Raw genomic sequence first — 26,839 nt, 5'->3', positions numbered from 1 at the left:
TGTGCATACCTGGGGCGGAATTCATTAAGCTGTGCCGTTCTTACGCAGTTCCTTAGCGAACAAGTTGTTAGGTAAAGATAAGAGCACCACCGAAACGGCAGCGAAGTTAACTTACGACATCGTATGAGATCGAGGAGGAAGCAAAGCTTGGATTGTATGACAAGGAATGAAAGAAGCGCGGTTAGCCCATATCGTGATTTCACACTATGTGTCTGTATTTGAGACTATGCTCTCACGACAAGTCAATGCACACCTCACTTTGGCAACTTTCGTTTCCGGGCGTCTGCTACATTCCCGACAAGCGCAACCATGCTCGCCCATTCACCGTGCCGTCAAAGCAATGATAGTGCCCATTATAAAAGTGACTAAACGTGTTTATTTTGGTGCTAGCGCTGCAAAAGGAAACAAAAGAGAAAACTGCCCATAAATAGTACATAACGAGGACACATAACGGCACGCCGCGTCTAAAGAGGCTTTGGTATCAACAGTAGGTACACAACTTCCAATGTTTCTACATCTAAAGAAGAAGAACCAGGTGTAATCAAGTTGCTTCTTGTCGCAACGATTGCACGAAGCCAAATTTAGACACCTTGTGCACGCCATATTCAAGACTGCATGCATTGCCTTTACTGCGGAACTTGAGGTTGGCCAGTATACTTTTGTTATCACGCCTGGTAATTCTAGGCATCGATCACTAGTTTCTCTTGGATTAACAAGCGGTGACGACAGGCGCGAATTTTATTTTCGTATCTACTGCCTAAAACGTTGAAATAGTCAGAGACACGGCTTGCCCTGTCACCTGTCATGAGAAATTTGGTTTAACTAACAGGAAAAAATATGAAAGCCATAATGGCTAACATGCACCAGCTAATGGATGCATAAAGCCTAGAAGTGCTTCACTAAAGCGCGTTTCGTTTCGCACCTAGAGAAGCAATGGATACTCGTTTCTTCTTATGGAGGAGGAGGGGAAATATTTGGCGCGGAAAAAGTGCATTATCTATCTCGCGTCACGCCGGCAAGCCTATGGAAACCATACAGAAGCACCAATCAACGGTGACTTTTTTTTCGCTGCCCTTGACATTTATTTAGAAATAATCTCTGACTAGGTATAGGTGTGCGATCATGGTGGCCACATTCCGACAAAGGCGAAGTGCACAAAAGTCCATACAATAAACTTTCGGAGCACAGTCGCAAATCATACGTTGGTGACGTCGGTGGTTCTTCAAAGTCCAAGTGGCAGCTTATGCAGGCCAAAGCTAAGCTAATCAGTCAGCGTTACGAAAACAACAAGAACACTTCCATGAATTTACCAGCTTCATCAGAACACACGTTCAAGTGCACCAGAACACTGCACACCACTGCACGAAAAGCACACGTCCTTTTTAAATTCAAGATTCTTTCCGATCATATAGGCCCAAGTCGTCGATATTGTTCCACGGACACATTTGTTACTCCGTAGCCATGAATGCAAATATAGTACGTGGCCAAGGAGTGGGTGGGGGTACTGAAGTGGTAGTAGACGCAGTTCTGTAATCACGCGAATGCGACATCGCTGAAACTCGGGCCAAAAGTAAGACAGCGTGAAGATTATGGAAGGATTTTCGATGTTATAAAACATGCGAAGCCGAAGCTATCCCTGAAGCAGAGTGGAGTGCTGACGACTTGCTCATACATGCGCTGTGGCTGAACGTAAACATGCCACTTCCGCATAAATGAAACAATCCCTGAGTTGTCTGCCGAACGCTAAAAGCACCGCAGCCTTGGTGTGAAGTTCGTTCAGTCTTTCATTATCAGCGATATGATGTGCACATACACTATTAAATACACACAATTTTCACAGCTTCATACTAACGCACGGAACCAAGCGATCGAACTGTGCAGTACCCGTACAGAACACGCTGAGGCAGCATAATTCCATCGGCACAAATGCTTCCATCTTGCTGACACGGTGTATTTTGATGACTGATCAGCGTCGTGCACGCTTCAAATTGTGAAAGTGCACCTGAAAGTGTATGCAACGCCGTTATTCCAGGTGAACATCGCCGTCGTTAACTGTTACACGCCGCCATGTTAACTGAACTACTGCGCAGCAGGCATGGAGCACCGTAAGACGATCACCATATGGAAGAAAATTATTGCGAAGAATTCACAAACGCCTATTAAGGCTTTCTTAGGTGAGCGGAGGAAAAGATGGAATGAACATCACATGAAGCTGCTGAAAGGCGGGAGTGACGTCATTTGACCAAGGACTCATCGTGGTCTGGCATCTAGAATAAGCATTTCCTGCCAATTATAAGACGATGATGGCTGTCATCTGCTCTCACTTTTCTTCTATCGTCTGTTCTCCATGTGGACTGTTGCAGGCTTTGTGCTTGCAAAACAAAAAATGTAGTGGTGCCTTTAGCAACGTTATATGTACACAACGAAAGCAAATACGCGAATAATTCCATGGAATGCGCTATTACTTCAAGGAAAGAACGCGCCTCCGATGATATGCGTCACTATCGTTATTTATATACGCGAATGAACGAGAAAAAGGGACCCGAAGGACGCGTGCTGCAGGCATATGACGGCCACAGACAATGAAGGAGAGGAGAGCGTAAGGAAATTATTGTTCGACGAATTCAAGCGTAGAAATTATAGGGCAAACGGAAATGAAAGTGCACGAAAATACAACTTAACCTTTGTGTAAGCCGACGAATAACTTGGGTGCGTGCGTGCGTGCATGCGTGCGTTCACTCAATCCACTCAAGGTCTGAAGACTCACTAAATTCGTAGGACTTATCTGCATATGCTTAAATAACCATATATGCGCATTTTTATCGCATCGCTAAATAAACAAAATTCAGAAATAGGTAGATATTATATGTCTCTGGCAAACGCGCATAAGTGCCCCGATATGAGGTGATACCCTATTGGGTGTATTTCTTTTCACACCGAACGGCACGTTCTGGCGTCATGGCTGGCGTCATGTGAACTTCAATGTATTGGATTGCAGGCCGCTTTCTTACGTAACCCTGCTGACCTATTACACGCTGCTTCATGGCGACATTATTCTTTGTACTGCAATGGAATCGAGTGGCCTAAACCATCCCGACAGGCGCTGTCCGCTAAAAGGTTATCCCCACAAAAGAGTACCCATACTCTTTCCTTTAGCCCGATTGACTACAAGAGAACTCATGCGACGATGATTCGCCCCTTTCCTGAGCTGTATTTTATTTCTTAGTCCACATGATTTTCATATCAATGGTAGTGCAGAACTTTATTCGCCATTTCTTTTTTGACATGTTATCACAGTGACGTCTCGTTTCGTATCATAGACAGGATTTCCATGCGTCTTATGGATACCTTGCCTCGCTCAATAAAGTGCAGCTTGAGCAGAACCGTGGGCGCAGACGATACCGTGAGGAACTAGCGCTGAATTGAAATAACCAGCAATCTAACAGAAACTGGGCTAACAACACGCATAGCGGTAGCAAGCTGACCACTAGCTACAACTTCTGACAATTGGGGCCCCCTAGGTGCTTTGCCATTCTTTGATCTCACATTCGCAGCACTTCATCACGGGCAAGCTTTAACCTGGATAAAACATGGCAGACGCGCCCAAAATAAATAAACGCAAACTTGATGGTCGTCATCAGCGGCCACTTCACTTGTACTTGCTGCTACCCAATAGAGTGTCATGAAGGTATGAAAAATCTGGTTATTGTGCGTATAAATAAACACAGCCTCTCAGACATTCAGCAGAAGCTCGCAGCACAGCAATAATCTTACTGCCTTCCACAGCAGTACATGCCCATTACAATTATGCACTAAAACTGCTCAATGCATTTTAGATCACAAATCGGATGATGATGAAGCAACATCTACTGGGCCCGAAATAAATCGGTGGTGCACGCAGGCACCAGATGGGGTGGTTCCCTAGTTACGGGACCCATATGTTTCCAGCAGCTCCTGGCCCCTGTCCGTCAGTGCGAGCTGAATCGGTAAGGCGGGGCTGGATAACAAGGTCTCCCATCGCTCAAGGGGTTGGGGATTGGGGGTGTTGGTGGGAAGGGGAGGAGGGAAGGTCTTGAGTTCTGTGCACTCTGCCAAGACGTGCGGCAGGGTGCCCTTTTCTCTTCTGCAAAAAGGACAGAGCATATCGTATTCCGCAGGGTACATGCGGTTCATCAATACGGGATGCGCAAGCGATCCCGCCTGCGCTCGACGCAGGATCGTCTGTTGTTGCCTGGTAAGTTTGGGGTGCGGTTCTGGCAGTCTGCACCTTCCCTCTCGGTACATCCGGGTAATGTCCCGAAAGCTGGTAACCGGGTGCGGTAGCTCTTCCGGCTCGTGCTCGGCCCGGATTGACATTTCTCGGGCATGGTAGTCGGCGATGGTGTTGCCTGCCACCTGCGAGTGAGCCGGGACCCAGACGAGCTCTATGGCTCTTCCCGGAGGCTTGTGCTTGGCTAGAATGGCTCGGGTCGCGGAGGAGATTACCCCCCTGCGGAAGCTTCTGTAGCCTGTCTTAGAGTCAGTGACTATGGTGTCCATGCTCGGCTGTGCGAGTGCGAGGGCCACGGCCGCTTCTTCGGCAACTGCGGGGTCTGTTGTCTTCAGGGACGCGCTGACGATCAGCCTGTCTTTTGATGTAACCACCACCGCTGCACGGTCACTGTGTTTTCGGAGCGAGGCGTCCGCGTAGAGGACCCTGGGGTTCTCTTCCAGCTTCCGGGCTAGGGCTTTGGCTCGCGCGGTGCGCCTCTCCTCGTCCTTGCCCGGTGTCATGTTCCGGGGAAGGGGTTTTGTCTGAATGATCGTTTTCCAGTCTTCCGGAAGGGCCGTCTTGATGGGTACTGGCTCGATCTGCCATCCTATCTTGCGTAGGACGGCTCGTCCGTGTTCCGTGTGACTGAGCCGGATTCTCCTCTGACTAGAGAGGTGGGCTTCGATGAGCTCCTCCACTGTGTTGTGGGCGCCCATGTCTAGCAGTTTTTGCGTGGACGAGTATATCGGCATGCCCAGTGCTTGTTTCGTTGCCTTACGAAGCATCGTGTTTAGGGTGTCCCTATTCGCCTTCGTCAGCTGGAGATACGGAGCGGAGTAGGTAACCCGCGACACGACGAACGCGCGTACCAGGCGCATGGCATCGTCCTCTTTAAGGCCTCGGTTTCTGTTGGATACCCTCCGAATCATACCAAGTATCTGTTCGGTTGGAGTCTTGATCTTTGTGATGGCGGCCTGTGCCTTTCCGTCGTTCTGAAGTGATCGGACGCGCCACAAAATTATAAGCACGTGCCATCTTCGGCTATCAGTTGTGGCCTCTGGCCGATCGGCCGCTGCAGCCTGCTCCTATGCTTATCCGCGTCAGCTCGAGCGCCACAGATAGACTTAATTAGGTTAGTAAGACTGCTATCCACCTGTCGTAGATATTTATTCTTAAGTAACCAGCTGCGACAGCTTTTGAGGTCTTCTGAATCGACTTACGCTTGCTCGTGGCGCTAGTACTTAAGCTCGCACCTGTGCTACCATTACATACATGCTTGTCTTTTTACTACAGTGTTCGTCTTTGCAGCGGCAAACATCGCAAGCTTGCTGATCTTACGAACAATCTTAACTTTGTGAATACATTTATTTCGTAAGATGTTTCTAGCGCCAAAATTTTTTCGTAAGTTCGTTTAGTAAATTCTGCCCCTGATTTTCCGTCTGATCGCCTGCTACAAAGGGCAGAGCACCAATAATAATATTCATCATCAACAAATTTCCTCCAACGTATCCGGGCTGGGCCTGATCATGCACATGCTGGTCCTGGCTAAGTTTAGTAAGAAACGCGCGGGCACGGGCTTGGAACCAAGGGCCCTGGTCGGGCTCGGGCTGGGTTCGGTCATATACGCCCAGGCCCGGCCGAGACCGGGCTTGGTCTCAAGGGTTCGAGCTGCGCTAGGGCTTCATAAAGCGGGCTCATGCAGTGCTCTAATTAAAACCAAAAGTTCGTATAGACAAAAGAAAAAAAAGAGACCATAATGCCAATGCCAATATATCAAGGGAGTTTCATCATTTACTGCTTTTAAATGCTTCTCAGATGATTGTGAAGAAAGGGGGTTAACCGAGGGGCCCTATTTTTATTCGTCATATCATAAGAAGCCAACAAACACTCAGTGCTTGTTGGCTTCTTATGATATCTCAGATGATTGTGACATTCAAGAATTGTCGGATAAGTTTGAACAAAACTTACGGGGGACGCTTAGCACTATCTAAGTATCTTTTATCTAATAATCAGCATGAATTTCAGCAAGGACGCCCTTGTGAAAAACAATTATTTGAACTTATAACTGACATTCATCAAGCTGTTCACGATTCCATAAAGATCGATGCCATATTTATTGACATCAAGAAAGCATTCGATAATGTTCCCCATTCTCACTTAATGATGAAACTTAGCCGCGGCTTAACATACATGGTAAAATTATTAATTGGATCTCAACTTTTTTAACCAATAGCTACCAATTTGTTTCCGCAAGTGATCAGTTTTCCGTTTTAGCACTAGTTAAATCTGGCGTTCCTCAGGGCTCCGTACTTGGACCAATTTTATTCTTAATTTACATTGATGACGTCAGTAACAACCTGCCCTCAACAGTTCGATTGTTTGCAGATGACTGCGTTCTTCACAGAAAACTTATTACCTCTGAAGATACTAATATTTGACAGGCAGACCTAAACATAATTTCACTTTGGTGTGAGCAATGGCAGATGGAAATAAATGTTTCTAAAACAAAAACAATGGCATTTACCAGAGCCAGCAGCGTTCAGTTAAGTTCATATTTTATTAACAACAAGTGCATAGAGAATGTGTATACGTTAAGATATTTGCGCGTCCATTTAACTTTTAACCTTACATGGAATGATCACATTGATGAAATAATTTCGAAAGCAACTAAAACACTCGGATTCATTAGACGAAATTTGAATTGAGTAAGTCAGTCAAATAAACTATTAGCTTACCCAGCTCTAGCTCGTTCAAAGTTGGAATACGCTCCCATAATATGGCCACATCCAATATGACCAACTATTGTTACTGAGCCCGCCACCGCCGCCCTGGTCTGCCGCGAGTGGGGGAGTGCTCGCGGGAACGTAGTTCGAGGCTCCTTTCCACGCGCCGTCCAAGACGCAAGACAATGGGCACCCGGCCGCGCTGCGGGGGTCAGCTGAGGGAATGAAAGGCACCTTTCCTGATACAAGCCCCGAGTTCTACGAAGTCCGTCTGACGTCGGCTCCGGACCGTCAACATGTGCGGAAGTGTGTGTGTGTAAGCCGCCCCGCAGAGAGGCGGCTTGTTTACGATGTATGGACGAACGTTTCCGTCACCTTGGGATCGAGGGGGGGGGGGGGGGGGGGACCGAGTTTTAATAGCCGCTGTTGTGCGGATGCTCAGAGGACTTTCTCAAGCAGTCATGTTAGACTGATGTACTTTCTCAAGCAGTCATGTTAGACTGATGTACTTGCTCTCGCAGTCATGCTAGACTGATGTAGATACTGTAAATAAACCCATTTTCGTCGTTCTCGATGAGAAGCAATCCTTCCCTTCATCAACGTCCTCAGCGTGGATAAGTTGGACGACGGCATATATTTTCTAATTCATGCCGGATTCCCCTCTTGACAACGGGTTACGAGCGATGGGATTGAGCCCCCAATCCTAACACCTCGTGGACCTGCTTCACCAGTTTCGCGATTGCTTCTTGTCGGCATCCAGAGTTGGTCAGACACCAGTTATGAAACACCGGATTATCACTGAGGAGACAGCGAGACCAATTCGATAAAACCCGTACCCCGTACCGTGTAGCTCCAAAAGAACGCGAAGCGATCCGATAGCAAGTGAAGAACATGCTCGACTACGACGTTATCCAATCATCAAAAAGCCCGTGGGCACCGCCGGTAGTGATGGTCAAAAAGAAAGACGGCAGTCTACATTTTTGTGCCGACTACCGTAAGCAGAACCGGTTGACAAAGAAACACGCATACCTATTACCGCCAATCGACGATTCTCTCGACAGGCTGAGGCATGCCCGCTACTTCTCGTCAATGTACCTCAAAAGTGACTATTGGCAAATCGAGGTTGACGAGAGAGACAGAGAAAAGACTGTTCTCGTAACGCATCCTCATATAATAATAATTATCATCATCATCACCATCAGCATCATCATCGTCATCTTCATAGTCGTCGTCGTCGTCACCACCATCATCATCACAAGCCTATTTTATGTCCACTGCAGGACGAAGGCCTCTCCCTGTGATCTCCAATTACCCCTGTCCGGCGCCGACCCATTCCAACTGGCACCCGCAAATTTCCTAATTTCGTCGCACCACCTAGCCTCCTGCCGTCCTCTACTGCGCTTCCCTTCTCTTGGTAACGCCTGATGGGCTTTACGAATTCAAGGTATTGCCTTTCGGTTTATGCCCAGCTCCAGCAACTATTCAGCGACTCATGGATATGGTTCTGTAAGACATGAAGTGGCAGACATGCCTAGTATATCTCGACGACCTCATGGTTTTTTCGGAAAGTTCGAGGAACACCTGAGCAGGCTGCTGGCGGTTCTACAAACGATATGGTCCGCCGGCTTAACACTGAAAGCAAAAAAGTTTCACTTTGGTTTCGAGGAACTCCAGTTCTTGGGTCATGTTGTGAGTCATCAAGGCGTCCGCCCTGACCCCGACAAGATCACGGCCGTCGCAGTTTCCAACGCCAACGGACAAGAAGGCAGTGTGGCGTTCCCTAGGTCTCTGCACGTATTGCCGAAGATTTATTGCCAATTTTTCACATATAGCTTCACCGTTAACGCACCTTACAAGAGTGTTGTCAGCAATGATCACTCGCTCTGCTGGCGGACGAACTTGAAGGATCCGTCCGGTCGACTAGGGTGTTAGAGCCTAAGGCTTCAATAATTCGATATGAGAGTGGTATACAAGTCCGGACGAAAGCACTCCGACGCCGACTGCCTTTCAGAGCCCTGGACTAGGGGCCCAACCCTGCTAAGAAGGTCAAGCGTCTGCAGCAATGAAGACGAAGACCGAACGCTAAACCCTTAATGGACCAAATAGTTTTCTCTCTCTCTCTCTCTCAAGGTCACCTATTGAGCAGGAAGTCAGAGAAGATGACGAAGACATGGCTTTTATAGGTGTTCAAGACAATGCCACCATTGCTCGTCAGCAGCGGGAAGACAGCGAACTGATTACGGTTATTGATTTTTTAGAAGGCCGGGTTACAGCGCGCCCAATACGTTTGCAAGAAACTTGCCATCATTCTGCTTCCGTAACGATGTTCTTTACAAGAACAACTCTGCAAGCGGAAGCAGCTGCCTACTTGTCGTCCCAACGTCTCTCCGTCATGAGGTCTTGCAAGCCTACCACGATGAACCGACATCTGGCCACCTCGGTTACGCGCGAACCCTGGCCCGAGTCAAAAAGAAATATTACTGGCCAATGATTGCCGCCTTTGTGAAATATTACGTGCGTACGTGCCCCGATTGTCAACGACGCAGACCACCACATATGAAATCCGCTGGGCTGCTTCAACCAGTCCAACTGCCCACGACCCCATTTGCCCAAATCGGGATGGACCTTCTTGGACCATTTCCGAGTTACAATACTGGCAATAAGTGAGTAATAGTTGCCGCCGATTACCTGACACGCTATGCAGAAAACAAGGCTCTTCCCAGCAGCACCGCAGTCGAAGCAGCTCGATTCTTTTTTTAAAACGTGGTTCTGAGGCACGGTGAGCCAACGATGATAATAACGGACAGAGGGACTGCCCTTACGGCTGCACTCCTAAAGACAGTGCTTAGCCTCAGCGGCACGGCTCACTGTCACCCGCAAACGAACTGCCTAACAGAACGCTTGAATCGCTCATGCTGAGCGATTCGCCAACATGCTGAGCATGTACTGTTGTGACTTCGAGGTGGAGGACGAAAGACGGACTCTTTCCGCAGACGAAAAAGAAGCGAAAAAATTTATACAATACTTACAGATAGTGGATGACAGCCTACATGTAGCTGCAGGAGCACATCAGACCAACTGGGCGGCTGGAAGCCACTCTCTCTCCTCACAATGGGCCGCTTCTCCCTTAAGTCCTCTCGGCGACTCCTCGTCGGCCGGAATCAGTTTGGTGGCTTCTCGTCGGCAGGAACCAGGTGAGGCAGGGTGATGACGTCGCCCGCGTCGAATTCTTGATACGTCGTGGAGATGGCTGGGTGCTTCTTGAAGTCGCCTCCCGTGTCGAATCGTTGATTCGTCGAGAAGTGGCAGCGCCCGTCGCCTCACTGATATGCACGTGGTGCAAGCAGTATGGAAGATCCCGTCGCCTCGATGATAGGCACGTGGTATGGCACAACACCACCCCCGCCGCCAGATAATACATCCAGAAGTTGAGCTGTTCGACGCGGCTCGACGAATGCGATGTGCTGATTGAGTGACGTCCTTGATGGGGTTAAGGAAATGGCTTTGCCGCCTTTTCATCCGCTGGTCTTTCCTTTGCTTGGACCTGAGAAAGCTCTCGCAATGACCGAAAATCAACGCCAACCACTTCGGTGAAAGTGAGCACCCTCCCAATGCTCTCCACAACGCCAGACCAAACTCCATGAAAACAAACGCTCTAACCACCTCTGTGCTCTCAGCAGCACCATTACGGTTATTGTACTAAACACGAAACAAGCATCCGATAAAGAGCCCAGGATACAGACCTCCACAAATAGTGCTCTCAACGAAGACACATTAAATAAGAATAAACAGCTAAAGAATAGATTGCAAAGCAATTTCTAGCAGTCATTTGGGCAGGCAAGACGCAGCTGTGGCAATCGAAGAAAGTTAATATTTTGCCCTGTCCCGCTCAAGTAAAATTCTTTCGCTTGTCATTGGATTTGCCAACTTGCTGACATGCTTCACATGACAGAACACGTGTTTCAACCTCTTTTCAGCATCCTGGCCAATAGAAATCTTGCGCTAGCCTAGCCTTTGTCTTCTTGATCCCGAAGTGACCCCCCAAGCATTCCCACGCGCTAACTCTAAAAGCTGTGGTCGGTACTTTTCTGGCACGAGTAGTTGGTTGCATGTCCGACCCTTGAAATCCTGATATTTCCGGTACTTGAGACCTGACCTAGTGTAAAACGAGATGTTATTTCGGGCCCCTCCTTCATTTACATTAGCCTGCAGCACAGTTAGCAAAGTGTCACTTTTCTGTGCCGCAATAAGCGCCTCTCGTTTAACCCTAGAAAGCTGCGTCCAGCAAAAGGATGCGGGACTAAGCAGTGAACCTTCCACTTCAGCCCTAGGCACCCCGTTTTCGCGAGTCTCGAAAGGCTCAACACCCACTGTCACTGATCCGGTAATTGATCCATCACAAGTCTGAGTCCTCTGCTTTTCATCAGCCGTATCTCCCGGCCGAGGCTGCCGCTGTGAGGACGTTACATTGTCAGTAATTTTCTCGTTGGAAGATGAGCTTTCATGTTTCTTTGAGAGCGCGCGTGACCGCGATCGCGTTAATGCCATGCAAGCGAAACTGGTAGGGAACGACCGGCCCTCCTTTTCTAAAAGGTGTTCCGATTTGTTCGAAAAAAGACATGAAAAGTGTTCGGGTAAACATGGACTCACGGCTGCCTCCGTTTCCAACCTTCCGAAAACAGCCTCAAGGGTTACCCTGGCAATTGGCAAGCACGCGCTCTGCCCTTCTGCGACTTGTCTGATCCAGGCGCATTCCCCTGTATAGTCTCCGGGAGAAACACAGGACGGATGCGCAACATCCATGGTGGCGGCGGAATCGCGAAGTGCTCTGCACATTGTCCCGTTTGCCACGACCTCCTGAATATATGGCCCGAGCAGCCTCAGATTTTCGTCTGAATGGCCAATGCTGGCGAATGAGATTTGATCCGTGTAATTTGAGGAAATATGGCCTTCCTTGTTGCAACGGAGGCGGATAGTTGGTCTCCGGGCCTCGAACGCCCGCTCTCTGTCTGCCTTAGCTTTAGCGGCCCCAGCCGACTGGGCTGTCTCTGCTATCCTTTCCCTCGCCACCTCAGCCTTAGTCGATACTCCCTTGCTGAACTCGCCGCTCGTGGATGATTTCTTATTCGGCGAAATGGGTTGCGAGGGGAAAACCGCTTTACAGAATAGTCCTTTTTTTCTAGCCTACCTTCCTGAATCGGTTTTTCTTGAACGTTTCGGCGCGTGTAATATTTCTCCACGAGCTGCACTTCCTTCTCTAGCTCTTGGACTTGCACTTCCTACCTCTTGGAGCCTGTCCTGCAGCCAAAGTCAAAGTTCTTCAGGAAGAACTCGATAAAACTGCTCCAGTGCTATGTATTCAAGCACACGTCTGCACTTTTGAGCCACTCTTTTATGTTAGACTTTAACTCGTACGCAAACTCAGTATGCGACTCGCTGCCCCTTTTTGCCTGTCTAAACCGCTGTCGAAATGCCTCGGCGGAGAGGCGGCATTTGCGAAGAAGCGCAGCTTTTACCTTTCCATAGTTCTCGTAGTCTTCTTTAGACAAGCGTGCGAGAACTTCCGCGGCCTCTCTTGGGACTACTGAAAGAAGTTTTTGAGACCAAAGGCTTTCGTCCAGCCCTATCTTTTCACACGTACGTTCAAAATTCACGAGAAAAAGTGCGATATCACCGCCTATCCTGTACGGTAGCATCAGGTCCTGTAATCTCAGTTTAGGCGCATCGTCTCCACCGGGAAGGGAACTTAAGCGCGCCGAGCTAATTCGAATTTGCTCTATTTCCAGTTCTCTAATTTTAAAAGCGTGGTCTCGCTCTTCGCGCCTTTCTTTCTCCTCTGCCTCATCGCGCCTTTTCTGCTCCTCTTCGCGCCTTCTTTTCTCGTTCCTCCTCTCAAGAATTACTCCCCAAACCTCTTCGACTTCCTCCTCAGTTACCTCTTGTACCTTCATAATGTTCAGAATGGCTTTCTTTCACCTTGCCGTGGCAACCGAAATGCCCATCTCCTGACAAACATCAAGAAGGTCCTGTATCCTGAGCTTCTCCATCGCGATCTGACAGCTCGTCTCCAGTTTTGCATCTGAACTAGCTTTGCTTCCGAAGCCGAAAATCTAAGCAAGGCATGACGCAGGCAAAACCACTACAACGCGTTCAGAATACTTGAGCAATGGCCCTTAGCATTTACGTGTGCGACAAAGTCTGGCGATGTGAAAGGCAAACGTCGGGCACTCACCCCTCCAAAGTAGCTCACGCCGGTAGTTGGCTGCCGTTTAGCGCTGTAGCGGGCGTTACCTGGCTTCGAATCCCACAGCTTGCCATCCACTGTTGTGACTTCGGGGTGGAGGACAAAAGACGGACTCTTTCCGCTGACGAGGAAGAAACGAAAAACTTTATACAATATTTACAGATAGTGGATGATAGCGTACATGTAGCTGCAGGAGCGCATCAGACCGACTAGGCGGCTGCAAGCGACTGTCCCTTCTCAGAATGTGCCGGTTCTCCCTTGAATCCCTTCGGTGACTCCTCGTCGGCAGGAACCAGTTTGGTGACTTCTCGTTGGCAGGAACCAGGCGGGCCAAGGTGATGATGTCGCCCGCGTCGAATTCTCGATTCATCGCGGAGATAATTGGGTGTTTCTTGAAGTGGCCTGCCATGTCAAATTCTTGATTCGTTGTGAAGAAGTGGGAGCTCCCGTCACCTCGCTGATGTGCACGTGGGGCACGTAGTATGGCAGCTTCCGTCGCCTCGTGGTAGCCACGTGGTTGCCGCAGTATAGCAGCTCCCGTCGCCTCGATGATAGGCACGTGGTATGGCACAACAGTACGTAGACGTGGAACACAAAAATCGGGATGACATTCTACCGTGCATCACATTCGCTTAGAACACTGCTCAACAGAAAACAACGCGAAAGACCCCGGGCCCTATAACGTAAAACTATTCCAATATGTTTTTATTCCAATCTCCTGACGTCAAATTTGCGTAACCGCCGACGCAAGCATCGGGCGGTCACCGGCAGGGTTGTCTGAGCAGACCAATCAAACGCTCTCTTCGTTCATAGGAGGTCACTTTTGTTTGCTTGAAAAACGAATAACATTGCCTACACTGAGCGGCTTGTCTTATCTAATTGGCTGACAAGAGGCGAGGAGCATGCTCAAGCGGATAGGGATTCGATGGGGCCGGGCCACTGCACTAAATATCGATAACCGGATGAAGAAGGTGGTGCCGGCGTCTGCGATTGGTCCGCTTTTCCTTACTTAGCTTACGGTGGCTGTTCGAAAATCGCGGCGGCATGCAACGGAAGCTTAAGAATGACAGGACTACGTCAACAGGACTACGACGCAGCAGGACTATTACGTAACCGCCGACGCAAACATCGGGCTGTGACTCGCAGCGCTGCCTGAACAACCCAATCAAACGCCTTCGTCGTTTATAGGAGGTCACTTTTGTTTCCTTGAAAAACGAATAACATTGCCTACACTGCGTGGCCTGTCTTATCTAATTGGCTGACAAGATGCGAGGAGCACGCTCAAGTGGAAAGGGATCCGATGGGGCCGAGCCACTTAATTGAATATTGATAACCGGATGAAGAGGGTGGTGCTGGCGTCTGCGATTGGTCCGCTTTCGCTCACTTAGCTTGCGGTGGCTGGTCGAAAATCGTGGCGGCATGGAACGGAAGTTTAACAGCGAAGCTAAAAAAGATCCTCAGCAAAGAACAGTTGGCAGAATGAGATCGTAAATGTGCCGAAAAGTGCTCGAAAACGTTACACGGCCACGCAAAAAGTTTTATCATACGCAAACAAACCCTTGCTTTCCGGAAGGTGCAGGTGCGGCAGGTGCGATCTACGGCAGCCATATTTTATTCCTTTCGGAACGGGGCAGCCTGTGGCTATTCAAAAGAAACGTCAGTTTTGTTCGGCATACTAATGCATCTGTCACGCGTACACGTCACTTTGACGTGTTGAGTTTTTGCGGGTTTGTGACGTCGCGTGGCAGGCAGGTGAAGTGGGTGCAGCTCGAAAACTTTTGACCTATAGCCGAGGGCTAGTGGCGAAAAGGCGTCGAATCAAAAATAAATATTTTTCTTTTGTTCGGTCAAATCATGCATAATCAGTGTGTATGCGTCATATCAGATGGGAAGCTATCGCGGTTTTTGTGACGTCGCGTGGCAGGTGAAGTGAGGGAGGTCCAGAAAAGTTTTCGACAAATCCCGGAGGGCTGATTGCAGAATTAGAATAGAAATGTTTGGAGTAGTTTCACGTTATAGCACCCCTGGAAACCAACGACTGATCACTCGCGTGCATGGTCACGCGAACAGTGGCGCGTTCGAACGATCGTGTTAGTCCATTCCGGTGTCCTACTTTTAAGCCTTTCGTAGGATGGTCCCGCAAACGGTAGGCCAGTACGCGAAACGTCCACGCGGCTTACTGATCCTAAGCCGCGCCCCAAGCCAAAGAGGAGGAGCCTACAACAGAACACCTATATAAACTTATAGAAGGGAAACTGTACCTTCCACAGTGGAACGTAAATAAGAGTAGCGGTGGCGTTGGGAACTAAAGTATGCGACTGAGAGATGGTGCTAGCAAAGTCAAAACTAATATCATCATTATTACGTAGTGAGCAATATGGCTGCTACGGTAGTGGCTGGTGGGGCTTGTCGCGCTGCTCGCTCGCTGGTTTCGGGCGCTTTGTTTCATGTGTACGGTACTTTAATGTAACTACAGATACATTTATATCGCCAGGTGACCGAGAGGCCTCAACTGGCAAACAAAATAACACTTAAAACAAATAAGCTTACATTGTTTATTGTCATGGTGATGAAGCAGTACATGCCACACTTTTCGTACAGGTCAGGTGGAGTTAATGCTTTCAGTCACTGAGTTTACAACATACAGAATCATAGCTATTTAATGAAATTGAAAGCTGAAATTGAGTTTTCTCAACGTGTTCGGCCAAAGTAGGGAGAACGAAGCTTCAGACGATATTTATGTTGGGCTACCCTTGTACTTGTATCGAGCACAGTGCTGCTTGACGTGCTTCATAGTAAATTATCTGAATTCAGTGATTTCAGCTACATTAAGAAACGAAACATAAAAAGTGCTTGGCAAAGACGTACTTTCCGCAAGATAAGCTCGAGCTGCAATGTCCTATTGTTTTCATAACACACTAGCGGGAGGCACGAAGTGCAGGGGTAAAAGAAGCGTTATGCTAAACTTTACATCACACATTGTCTGCTCTTGATGTTTCTGCTGCACATTTAGGGGCAGTAAAAGCTTCGACACAAGCGGAGTATTCGTAGAAAAGCGAGGAAAGTTGCGGAAACACCAGTGCTTACAAAGACCTTTGCAAATATTTCGTGAATAAGCAAGGACACCAAATAAACATATAAGGCCAATTATTGCTCAGGGATCTTTGGAAAATGCAATTTAAGGTTTAAGCTTGAAAACACATCTCGATTTGTGTATTCAAACTAGTCAAAGAGGTTGCAAGGAGATCAACATTTCAATTGAATGACAGCGGTGAGCAAGGGAAGCCTCAGCCTGAAGCCAACGTTTCAACAAGCAAACATATTTGTGAGGGCCTTGACGAAGACAAGTTCCCACTCTGAGGCTGCCCTTTCTCGTCCACTGTTGATTGGCTGAATGCTAAGCCAAACTTACACCGAGTATATTTTAAAACGTTATTGGGAACACACTGCTCAGGTTTGTCTTCTGCTGTTTGAAGAGAAAGAAAAATTGCTTTTAGCGATTTGTCACGTTTGAGAAGTGTGGAGTAGGCCGGCTGTGTGCATTTGCCTTTTCTGGCTATCTGGTGCAGGGCTAGCCTAGTTATTGATTTCATGCAAATGTGCGTGAGCCTTTTGCAGTTAACGAATGTAAAATAATGCGCGAATCCAGGTCTAACTCTAATCCTAGCTCTTACCATCGGAACAACGTTCTGTTAGATTTCATCATGTCATATAAATATCTGGTTGTACACATTACAAATAACTTAAATTGGACCATTAATATAAAATACGTCATTAACAATGCTAATCAGATATGCTCGGGCTCTTATGGCGCAACTTTTCCAAAGCACCGTCCACTTCAAAACTACGGCTTTACAAGACTCTAATACGCTCGAAACTTAAATATGCATCTGCAATATGGGATCCTAGTAGCGTTAATGTTATTACTTCACTCTACTCTTTTCATTCTTTTTCATTATAACAGTACCGCGAGTAGTTTAATGAAAACTAACCTAGCATTTATTCCACTAGCTAACCGCCGAAAAGTCGCCAGTATTTCGCTATTTCATAAAGTTTCCATCCCACCACACTTCACGACGACTTCATATTGCGACCTCAGTACATTTCAAACGGCGTTGATTATCGCAGTAAGGTATGAATTTATTCATGCTACACAAAATCCTTCTTTCAATGTTTCATCCTCCGTACATCTCAGGAATAGAACCACCTTCCCTCAAGTATGATAGCCATCATCAATAGCAAATTTTTTGCTAAACATTCGCTAACATTGCATAGTCAGGAGAATCATTACGTTACCAGAACTCACTGCTCTTGTATATGTGTTTGCTTCACTCTTCTACTTTGTAACCACTTCCCCTTTTAATGCCATATGGCCCTGAGGGTACTTTAACTAAAATGTAGAATTATAAACTGAAGAGTGACTGCCAGGGTTTTAGTCAACATGAAGTATAATTTCTTAATAATTGCTAGAGCGCTTTTGAAGGTAATAAAATATTTGCATTTTAATGAAACAAACTAACGTTGAGAGGGAGCATGTTATACTTGGTGGTAATGCCTGTCAAACTGATTTGCAAAGAGCAGACGACATAGCTTGTGAATTAGCAAGTAGAAGCTTGCTACATTGTTTCTCTTATGGTCATCATGGCTATAACGACTTGAAAAGAAAGAAGCTGGCACTCAACATGCTACTTCTCTGGTTGTCATAAAACTCCCTTAAATGCACGTAAGCTTGTACATAACGTTTCATCATTGCCGCTCGATACGATACAAAACTGTAGACGGCTGCTTTCCTGATGCTCACACCCCTCTATCTTGTAAACTTGCAAATATTTCATGGTGAGCCACATAGTTCAAGAGGACCTGCTGTCATTACGGCGACTGTGGAACTTCTTATGGTTTGGTGTGTGCAGGTTGCAGACCAATAATCTCTTATTTGTCCGTCTTCCTGAAAAGAGAATTGATAAAACCATGACAAACATGTAAGAAAAAAATCGTGAAAGAAAAGTTAGTCCAATAAATGAACAAATAACGGTTCTAGGTGAAGTGTTCAGAAACATACCTAGTTAGAATTCTGGCCCAGTGGTGACACATTCGCTGTTACCTTGCACGTTAGAGACAATAGAGTCCAAAGGGGCGAACAAATATGAGCAGCGTCTTGGAAGCTGTAGTAGAAAGAAAAAAGAGCCTCAATTATTATGGCGGAAGTGTGGGTGAGTTTGTAGTTCATGTATGACTAAGAACAGTGCACAAAACGTGCCATGACAGAAAAGCGCACACACAACAGTGTTTTGAGTCTGCATTTCTTTCAATGGCGTCCTTGTGTGGGCTGTGCTTATTGAAGCCTCGATTAGATAGATTAAATTTTTTGCCAGACACTAAGTAATAAACACAGTAATTTTGTTAGGTACCAAATGCAATTATTCCAACTATCACCGAAAGTACATTTGCACTAATGTGCAGTGAATTTATCGCAGCGCATGATTTATTTAGAAACAGCCAAAATTATTATTTATGCTGTACTTCGTGTTGGGAATATTAGCAACGTGGCAAAATAACAAGAGCCTAGCTTGAGTTCCCTTTGAAGAGCAATAACTTTAAAATTATTATTTTACACTTTTAACAGATGACTACTGGAATCTGTTTTATCCGCCTTGCACGCAAAGAAATTTGAAGTTGAAAATGCGAAGCAATGCTTTTTTACTCACTGGTGCACAGACCCAGATGCTGCAAGGTTAATCCGTTTTCGTGGGTAGTTTCCAAACGCACTGTGCTAGGTTCCAGCGGCGAATTTTCACGCTAGCTAGCGCATTGTCTTTAAAAGCAACATGTCATTACGCGGCGAGACGCAGCAGATAACTAACGACGGAAGCCGTGCATGCAGCCGTCATATCACTGAAACGCCGCAGCTGATAAAATTCACCATCTTTAAGCACGTTCGCTTGGTGGCGGCTGTTGAATGTTGTACGCATAAATTGACGGAGATATTATTGTTATCTTATTAAAACGAACCTGCGTGATGCTGCTCAATGAAAACGACCACCCCGTTCGCAAACATTGCCGCTGTACAATTTGAATCGATTAACGATACTGCAATCGATACCAGCGGGCTGCTGTATACCAGACGTCAGTGGGTCTCAAAACCTTTATTCAAGTAAAAAAACACAGACTTTATCGACTCAAGTTCACTAATAACAACTGTCTACTTATTATTGCGAAGCAATACTACTTTAGGTCGCACTTCAGCCTGTTCCGTGGCGAGGCGGTGGTAGGCACCATTGACCTTTAGCGTGACCTCGCTGCGTGACGTCACACCACGTGACCTAGAGTGACGTCACACTAGCTGTGTAAAAACGGGGCCCCATCTCACGCCGTCGCGAGGCGAGGCGGTAGCCACCAACGGCGGCCTAACTCCCGCTCCTCTCAGGCATTACTGAGTATATTACTCAATTACTACCAGCTGATCCGAGAATAACACACTATTGCTTCGCAATCACTAGGCTTAACCAAGCTAAGCCACGGCCGTTTTTTATGCGAAGCATACTAGCCGCACAACTACGCTCTTCCTTGCTGCGCCGCGCGCGGCCGCGTAGCTACCATATGACGTCATAACAGCTGCAAAAGCGGAGGCTCAACTCGTGCGCTCGCTTGCGGCCGCGTAGCTACATAGCCGGGTCTCAGCTCGTGCGCTCGCCTGCGGTCGCACAGGTGGTACTGCGGCCTAACTCCCGCTCCTCCCGCTAGGGCACTGACGTCACAACAGCTGCAAGCCGGGCTCAACTCTTGCGCTCGCCTGCGGTCGCACAGCCGGTGCTGCGGCCTAACTCCCGTTCCTCCCGCTAGGGCACTGGCGTCATAACAGCTGTATAAAAGAGCGGCGCGCTCTCGTCGAGGCCAGTTGTATAGCGCGATGGCGGGAAAGGAAAGGGCCGCTCGTCAGACCGCAAAGCGCAAGTTACAAAGAGCCACGAAAACGGCCGAAGAACGAGAAGTTCGGCTTGCCAAGCGACGTGCACAGTACGCGGCTAAACAGCAGCGTTCCTCCACAGAGTCCGAGGTAAAGGATGAAGTTGCGAGTGTATCTGGGAGTACTTCTACTCTAGTATGCTTCGCATCCTGGGCTTAACCTTAGCTAAGCCGCAGTCATTTTTTTTAACAAAATGACAAGTTAACTATGTTTGTTGGTTACTATATGTACATTTACAGATTAAACATTTAGCTGCGTTGAGCGCCCCTAGCAGAAGAAATACAGATTAATTACAGTAGCTCCACTTGCGCGCTTCATCCTGGAAGGCGCCGCGGTTGTTTTTTTGCCCTCTGTGGCGATCGCTGAAACTTGAGAGCGTGCGCGGCTGAGCCTACTTCCTTTCGCGGCCCAGTTAGGTGGCGTTGGCAGCGCAACACTCCTGAAATCTCTTGTAATATTCTGCAACCACATTGACCGCCACCAGCGCTAGCTACGCGTCCAAGCCGGATTACAGAAGATGCTGGAGCCATGCAGGGAAAACAACATTAAGGGACACGTGAGAGTCGAGCGTCCCCACACCTTATACGAACATTTTTCACGTGCGCAGCACCCTGTTAAACAAGGCCGGTATTCAAAGAAACTATTTGAGCTGGCCAAGGATCACTGTCGCTTTAATCGTTATGTTCGATAGAGCGGGTACAGAAACAGAAGTCTTGTACGGAATATTTGAAGTAATATACCTTTGCGTAATTAATAGTCACCAAGTGCAGTCGGAATGTGGACGTGCTCGGCAAGGTGCGCTGCAGTGACCATAGGATGGTAAGAACTCGAATTAGCCTAGACTTGAGGAGGGAACGGAAGAAACTGGTACACAAGAAGCCAATCAATGAGTTAGTGGTAAGAGGGAAACTAGAGGAATTCCGGATCAAGCTACAGAACAGGTATTCGGCTTTAACTCAGGAAGAAGACTTTAGCGTTGAAACAATGAACGACAATCTTATCGGCATCATTAAGGAGTGTGCAATAGAAGTCGGTGGTAACTCCGTTAGACAGGATACCAGTAAGCTATCGCAGGAGACGAAAGACCTGATCAAGAAACGCCAATGTATGAAAGCCTCTAACCCGACAGCTAGAATAGAACTGGCAGAACTCTCGAAGTTAATCAACAAGCGTAAGACAGCTGACATAAGGAAGTATAATATGGATGGAATTGAACATGCTCTCAGGAATGGAGGAAGCCTAAAAGCAGTGAAGAAGAAGCTAGGAATAAGCAAGAACCAAATGTATGCGTTAAGAGACAAAGCCGGCAATATCATGACTAATATGGATGAGATAGTTCAAGTAGCTGAGGAGTTCTATACAGATTTATACAGTAACAGTAGCACCCACGAAGATACTGTGAGAGAGAATAGTCTAGAGGAATTTGAAATTTCACAAGTAACGGCGGAAGAAGTAAAGAACACCTTGGGAGGCAGCTGGGGAGGATAAGGTAACAGCAGACTTGTAGAAGGATGGTGGGCACATTGTTCCAAAACACTGGCCACCCTGTATACACAATGCCTCATGACCTCGAGCGCACCGCAATCTTGGAAGAACGCTAACATAATCCTAATCCATCAGAAAGGGGACGCCAAGGACCTGAAATATTATAGACCGATCAGCTTACTGTCCGCTGCCTACAAAGTATTTACTAAGGTAATCGCAAATAGAATCATGAACACCTTAGACTTCTGTCAACCAAAGGACCAGGCAGGATTCCGTAAAGGCTACTCAACAATAGACCACATTCACACTATCAATCAGGTGATAGAGAAATGTGCGGAATATAACCAACCCTTATATATAGCTTTCATTGATTACGAAAAAGCGTTTGATTCAGTCGAAACCTCAGCAGTCATGGAGGCATTACGGAATCAGGGGGTGGACGAGCCATATGTAAAAATACTGAAAGATATCTATAGCGGCTCCACAGCCACCGTAGTCCTCCATAAAGAAAGCAACAAAATCCCAATAAAGAAGGGCGTCAGGCAGGGAGATACGATCTCTCCAATGCTATTCACAGCATGTTTACAGGAGGTATTCAGAGACCTGGAGTGGGAAGAATTGGGGATAAGAGTTAATAGAGAATACCTTAGTAACTTGCGATTCGCTGATGATATTGCCTTGCTTAGTAACTCAGGGGACCAATTGCAATGCATGCTCACTGACCTGGAGAGGCGAAGCAGAAGGGTGGGTCTAAAAATTAATGTGCAGAAAACTAAAGTAATGTTTAACAGTCTCGGAAGAGAACAGCAGTTTACGATAGGTAGTGATGCACTGGAAGTGGTAAGGGAAAACATCTCCTTAGGACAGGTAGTGACTGCGGATCCGGATCATGAGACTGAAATAATCAGAAGTATAAGAATGGGCTGGGGTGCGTTTGCAGGCATTCTCAGATCATGAACAGCAGGCTGCCCTTATCCCTCAAGAGAAAAGTGTATAACAGCTGTGTCTTACCGGTGCTCACGTACAGGGCAGAAACCTGGAGGCTTACGAAAAGGGTTCTACTCAAATTGAGGACGACGCAACGGGCTATGGAAAAAAGAATGTTGGTGTAACGTTGTAGGATAAGAAAACAGCAGATTGAGTGAGGGAACAAACGCGAGTAAATGACATCATAGTTGAAATCAAGAAAAAGAAATGAGCATGGGCAGGACATTTAATGAGGAGGGAAGATAACCGATGGTCATTAAGGGTTACGGACTGGATTCCAAGGGAAGGGAAACGTAGCAGGGGGCGGCAGAAAGTTAGGTGGGCGGATGAGATTAAGAAGTTTGCAGGGACAACATGGCCACAATTAGTACATGACAGGGGTTGTTGGAGAAGTATGGGAGAGGCCTTTGCCCTTCAGTGGGCGTAACCAGGCTGATGATGATGATGATGAAGTACAGTCGCTATGATAAAAGCTGCAATTAGAGACGAAATGCACGGTTTCCTCTTTTAAATTCGGCTAACTTAATATGTGCAGGCGCATCTACGCCAAGAATGGTACTACTGTGGACGCCGCCATTGCCACGCTTCTTTGCATGGGTGTCGTCCTGCCGCATTCCATGGGCATCGGAGGAGGCTTCATAGCCACTGTATATTCGAGGTACGTGTTGACCATTGTGTAGCGAAGAATAATCTCTTCCTTCTTAGTATTTGGACTTGTAATTTGTCTAATTTGAAGTTTGTTAGCCAATAAGTGAAATTAAGGAAAACATAGCCTGTATTACATTAGTGGTGGTGGTGGTGAAAAACGTTGATTTGCTCTATTTTACAGTGATTTTTGCGCCTTCATATGGAGCCTTCCATTTTCTCTCCAGGGTCGGTTCCCCTAATCCAGGGCTCCGCTGTGGGCAGCTGCCCTGCATGACATTAGAGACTTTTAGCGGGTCCGCTATTCCGGCAAACGAGGGCAGTTTGAGCGGCGGGAGCAGTGCAGCCGTCTGGTGGCGTAGAGCTCAACCAGACAAACATAGACTAAAATTGCAGTAACCTACTATATTCTGCTTCGCTGCTGGTGCAAATTTTCGGCAGCGGCGTAGTCGTGAATACGATTACGCCGCTGTCGAAAATCAACATCCGGGCTAAGAAGAATTTAGTAATTGGCTTTGTGTTTATGTGGTTGAGCTTTGCACCACCAGCTGGCGCCACCAATCTGGCCGCTGAAGTTTACGCCCCCGCTCATCCGGCAAACCGCCCGCGCTTGCTGGAACACCGGACACACTAAAATTCTCTATTGCCACTGACATGCCGGAGTTCGTTTACTTTGCTGCAAGTATATTAGTGTTGCAATGCAGAATTAGTATAATGGCGCTTGCACTTTTGAATTTATTCATATGTGATGGCCGGAGAAAAAGCACCATCCCAGAGGACATCAGGTTGAATCGTTTACGGACAGCTGGTTCGGCATTTCTATTCGAAGCATTCGTATTTTTCACTATTGCATGTAGCATAAAATGACACGGGCTAAGCCCGAAAGACTCTCCGGTTTATATATCAGAACTATAAAACTGATTTTTTCAGGACTACGAAGCAAGCGAAGGTTTTGATCGCTCGAGAAACAGCACCCATGGAGGCCACAGAGAATATGTTCGTCAACAAATCAATTTATGCGAGCATTTGGGGTAAGTTTTTGGCTTGTGATGTGTGCCCGTGTTCTTCCCAAAAGTTAGCCTTGTTCATGTGAGGAGTGAGCAGGTTTATCAATTTTCGAAGGGTACTGAAGAAAGAATGATGTGTGACGAAGTGCTCAGGAAAAAAAAGTATGTTTGTCGGAATACAAGCACAATGCGGCGCATTCATTTTCCTTGCGGTGGTCAGCTGCCCAATATACAAATTTTTTAGTGTGAAGGTTGCTCATACTTCATACTTGTCCGTGTGATCATGTTATGGCAGAGCTGCATAAGCAAAAACGTGTATGAGCTGACGCCAGCATGTCTGAAGAACGACAAAGGAGCCAATGTTAAGGGGGGATAACATCCCGGGGTAAGGGGTGGTAACCCTAGGGGAGGGGGGGGCCCGTCAGCCCAGGGCCCCTATGATGGCGCTTGCAGCATCTGTTGCCCGGTGGGACAGCTTGTAAAAAGATAACCCCGCGTTATAACCACACACACGCACACGCACACACACACACACACACACACACACACACACACACACACACACACACACACACACACACACACACACACACACACACACACACACACACACACACACACACACACACACACACACACACACACACACACACACGCACACACACACACACACACGCACGCACACGCACACACACACACATGCAATTGAGCGTTTTACTCGGTGGTCCTGTGGGCTGCTGCCTAAGAAACTGTATTTTGACTACTAATGTAGTCTTACTTTGTGATCTGAGCTTGTTCGGCCAAATGGATGTGAACAAAATGTGCCAAGAACTACAGAATGTCGAACCGGACATAATAACGGAGCTCAGATAACTGAAGACGACTCGAAAACTGGCTCCAATGCATGCGATGAAGCACAGGGCCTCAGCAAAGGTATGACACTTGAGCTCAGGGACCAAGTTAGCCAAGCTCCTTGTTAGTTTGAGCGCAAAGAACAAGAAATTATGGCAGAACGCATTTCACGACGACTGTCGATGGTAATGAGGATAGCAGTCAAGCTATGTAGCGACAGACGGTACTCCTGAAGTCACGTTTATTTAAGACGTGTAGTGGTAATTTTCCGATTTTTGATACTTCAGCTATATGAAACATATTCCGATATCGTTTCAGTTTGCTATGACACTCGCTTACCAAGGTCGCCCATGAGCATGGAGGCATGACAACGACTGGATGACGCCGGCGGAGTGACGATGACATCAAGAAGAAAGAAAGATATCGATGGAACGACAAAGGCGTATAACGACGACGGCACAACAACAATGCGATTTCAGTTCTTAAATTAAGCCGATGGTATCATAACGACAAAGGACGACGATGGGACGAGAACAATGAGAGGACGACGACTGTTTGACGACGATGGCGTGTCGACGAGGGTATGAAGGCAACCGGGTGAAAAGCGCGAATGACGAAGATGGCTCGACAAAGATGTCATGACAATGACGGTATGACAACGTACAAATGATAGCGTCTGTGTGATGAGTATTGAATGATAACGGCGGCATGAAAACAGCAGCACAATTACGACTGAATGACTACAGCATGATTACGATTGAATTACGAACCAGGAATGACACCGATGGATCGACGAAAGTGGTATGACGACGATGGCACGACGACAATAGGAGGATGAAACTGAAGCGCGTGACGGCCAGGACATGAAGACAACGGTATGACGGCGATGGCATGAAGGAAGTCCGTTGTCAAAGTTACAATGATGACGTTGGAACGGCCGCAATGGCCGTCCAATGACGGCATGACAACAAATTCATGACGACGACTCTATGATGGCGATGCAGCGATGGCGATAGCACGACAGCGGTATGAAGACAATGGCATGACGATGAGTGTATGATGAAAATGGCGCGGCGACTACGGCATGACAAGTGTCGGATGACAAAACTGGAATTACGGCGATGTAACGACCATGACGGCATCACGACGATTAGGCCATACTGCGGCCTAAGCTTTTAGGCAATTTGGGTGGCTAGGTCGGGGTAGAAGGTATGACGACGACAGCATGGCGAGAGTAAGATCACGAAGCTGGAATGACCACAATAGATCAATCTCGACGGCGTGACGACCAGCCGTACATACGTAGTTGGCCAAGCAAGCAACACATATTCAAACTGGTTTACAAAAGAAACCCGGCGACAATGCTGGACGCCATGCTGCCGCTTGTCACCGACGCAGACAATCTCGACGTCGCCGCCTATATTCAGCTCGCGGAAGAAACCGAAAAACTCGCTTACCTGCGCATCAAGAACCAGCAAAGTACGGGAAGCCCGACACCACAATCTTCGACAACGCTGAGCGGAGTTTTAGCTCGGCTACCATGTTTAGGTTCGGACAAAGCTAGGACAAAGCAAAAATAGTTCTAAATGAAGTTCAGAAGCCATCCTTGTTAGCTTCAAAATTACACTTATGCAGCGGGCAGCATCCGGAAATATATGGTAAAACACCTATGGCCGTGTT

The 26,839-nt window shown here is 47.3% G+C and overlaps 1 protein-coding gene across 1 annotated transcript in view; it reads left to right on the top strand.

The window, feature by feature from the left end:
* LOC126527777 (glutathione hydrolase 1 proenzyme-like) overlaps positions 1 to 26,839 on the top strand; it is a 76,888-nt gene that overhangs the window by 32,472 nt on the left and 17,577 nt on the right. Inside the window, exons 3-4 of the mRNA XM_072286854.1 lie at positions 23,191 to 23,313; positions 24,231 to 24,331. Of these exons, the coding sequence (XP_072142955.1) occupies positions 23,191 to 23,313; positions 24,231 to 24,331 (224 nt within the window). The remainder of the gene's footprint in view (positions 1 to 23,190; positions 23,314 to 24,230; positions 24,332 to 26,839) is intronic.

This window comes from Dermacentor andersoni, chromosome 3 (genome assembly GCF_023375885.2).
Source record: "Dermacentor andersoni chromosome 3, qqDerAnde1_hic_scaffold, whole genome shotgun sequence".
Classification (NCBI taxonomy): domain Eukaryota; kingdom Metazoa; phylum Arthropoda; class Arachnida; order Ixodida; family Ixodidae; genus Dermacentor; species Dermacentor andersoni.
This window is presented reverse-complemented; position numbering and strand designations above follow the sequence as displayed.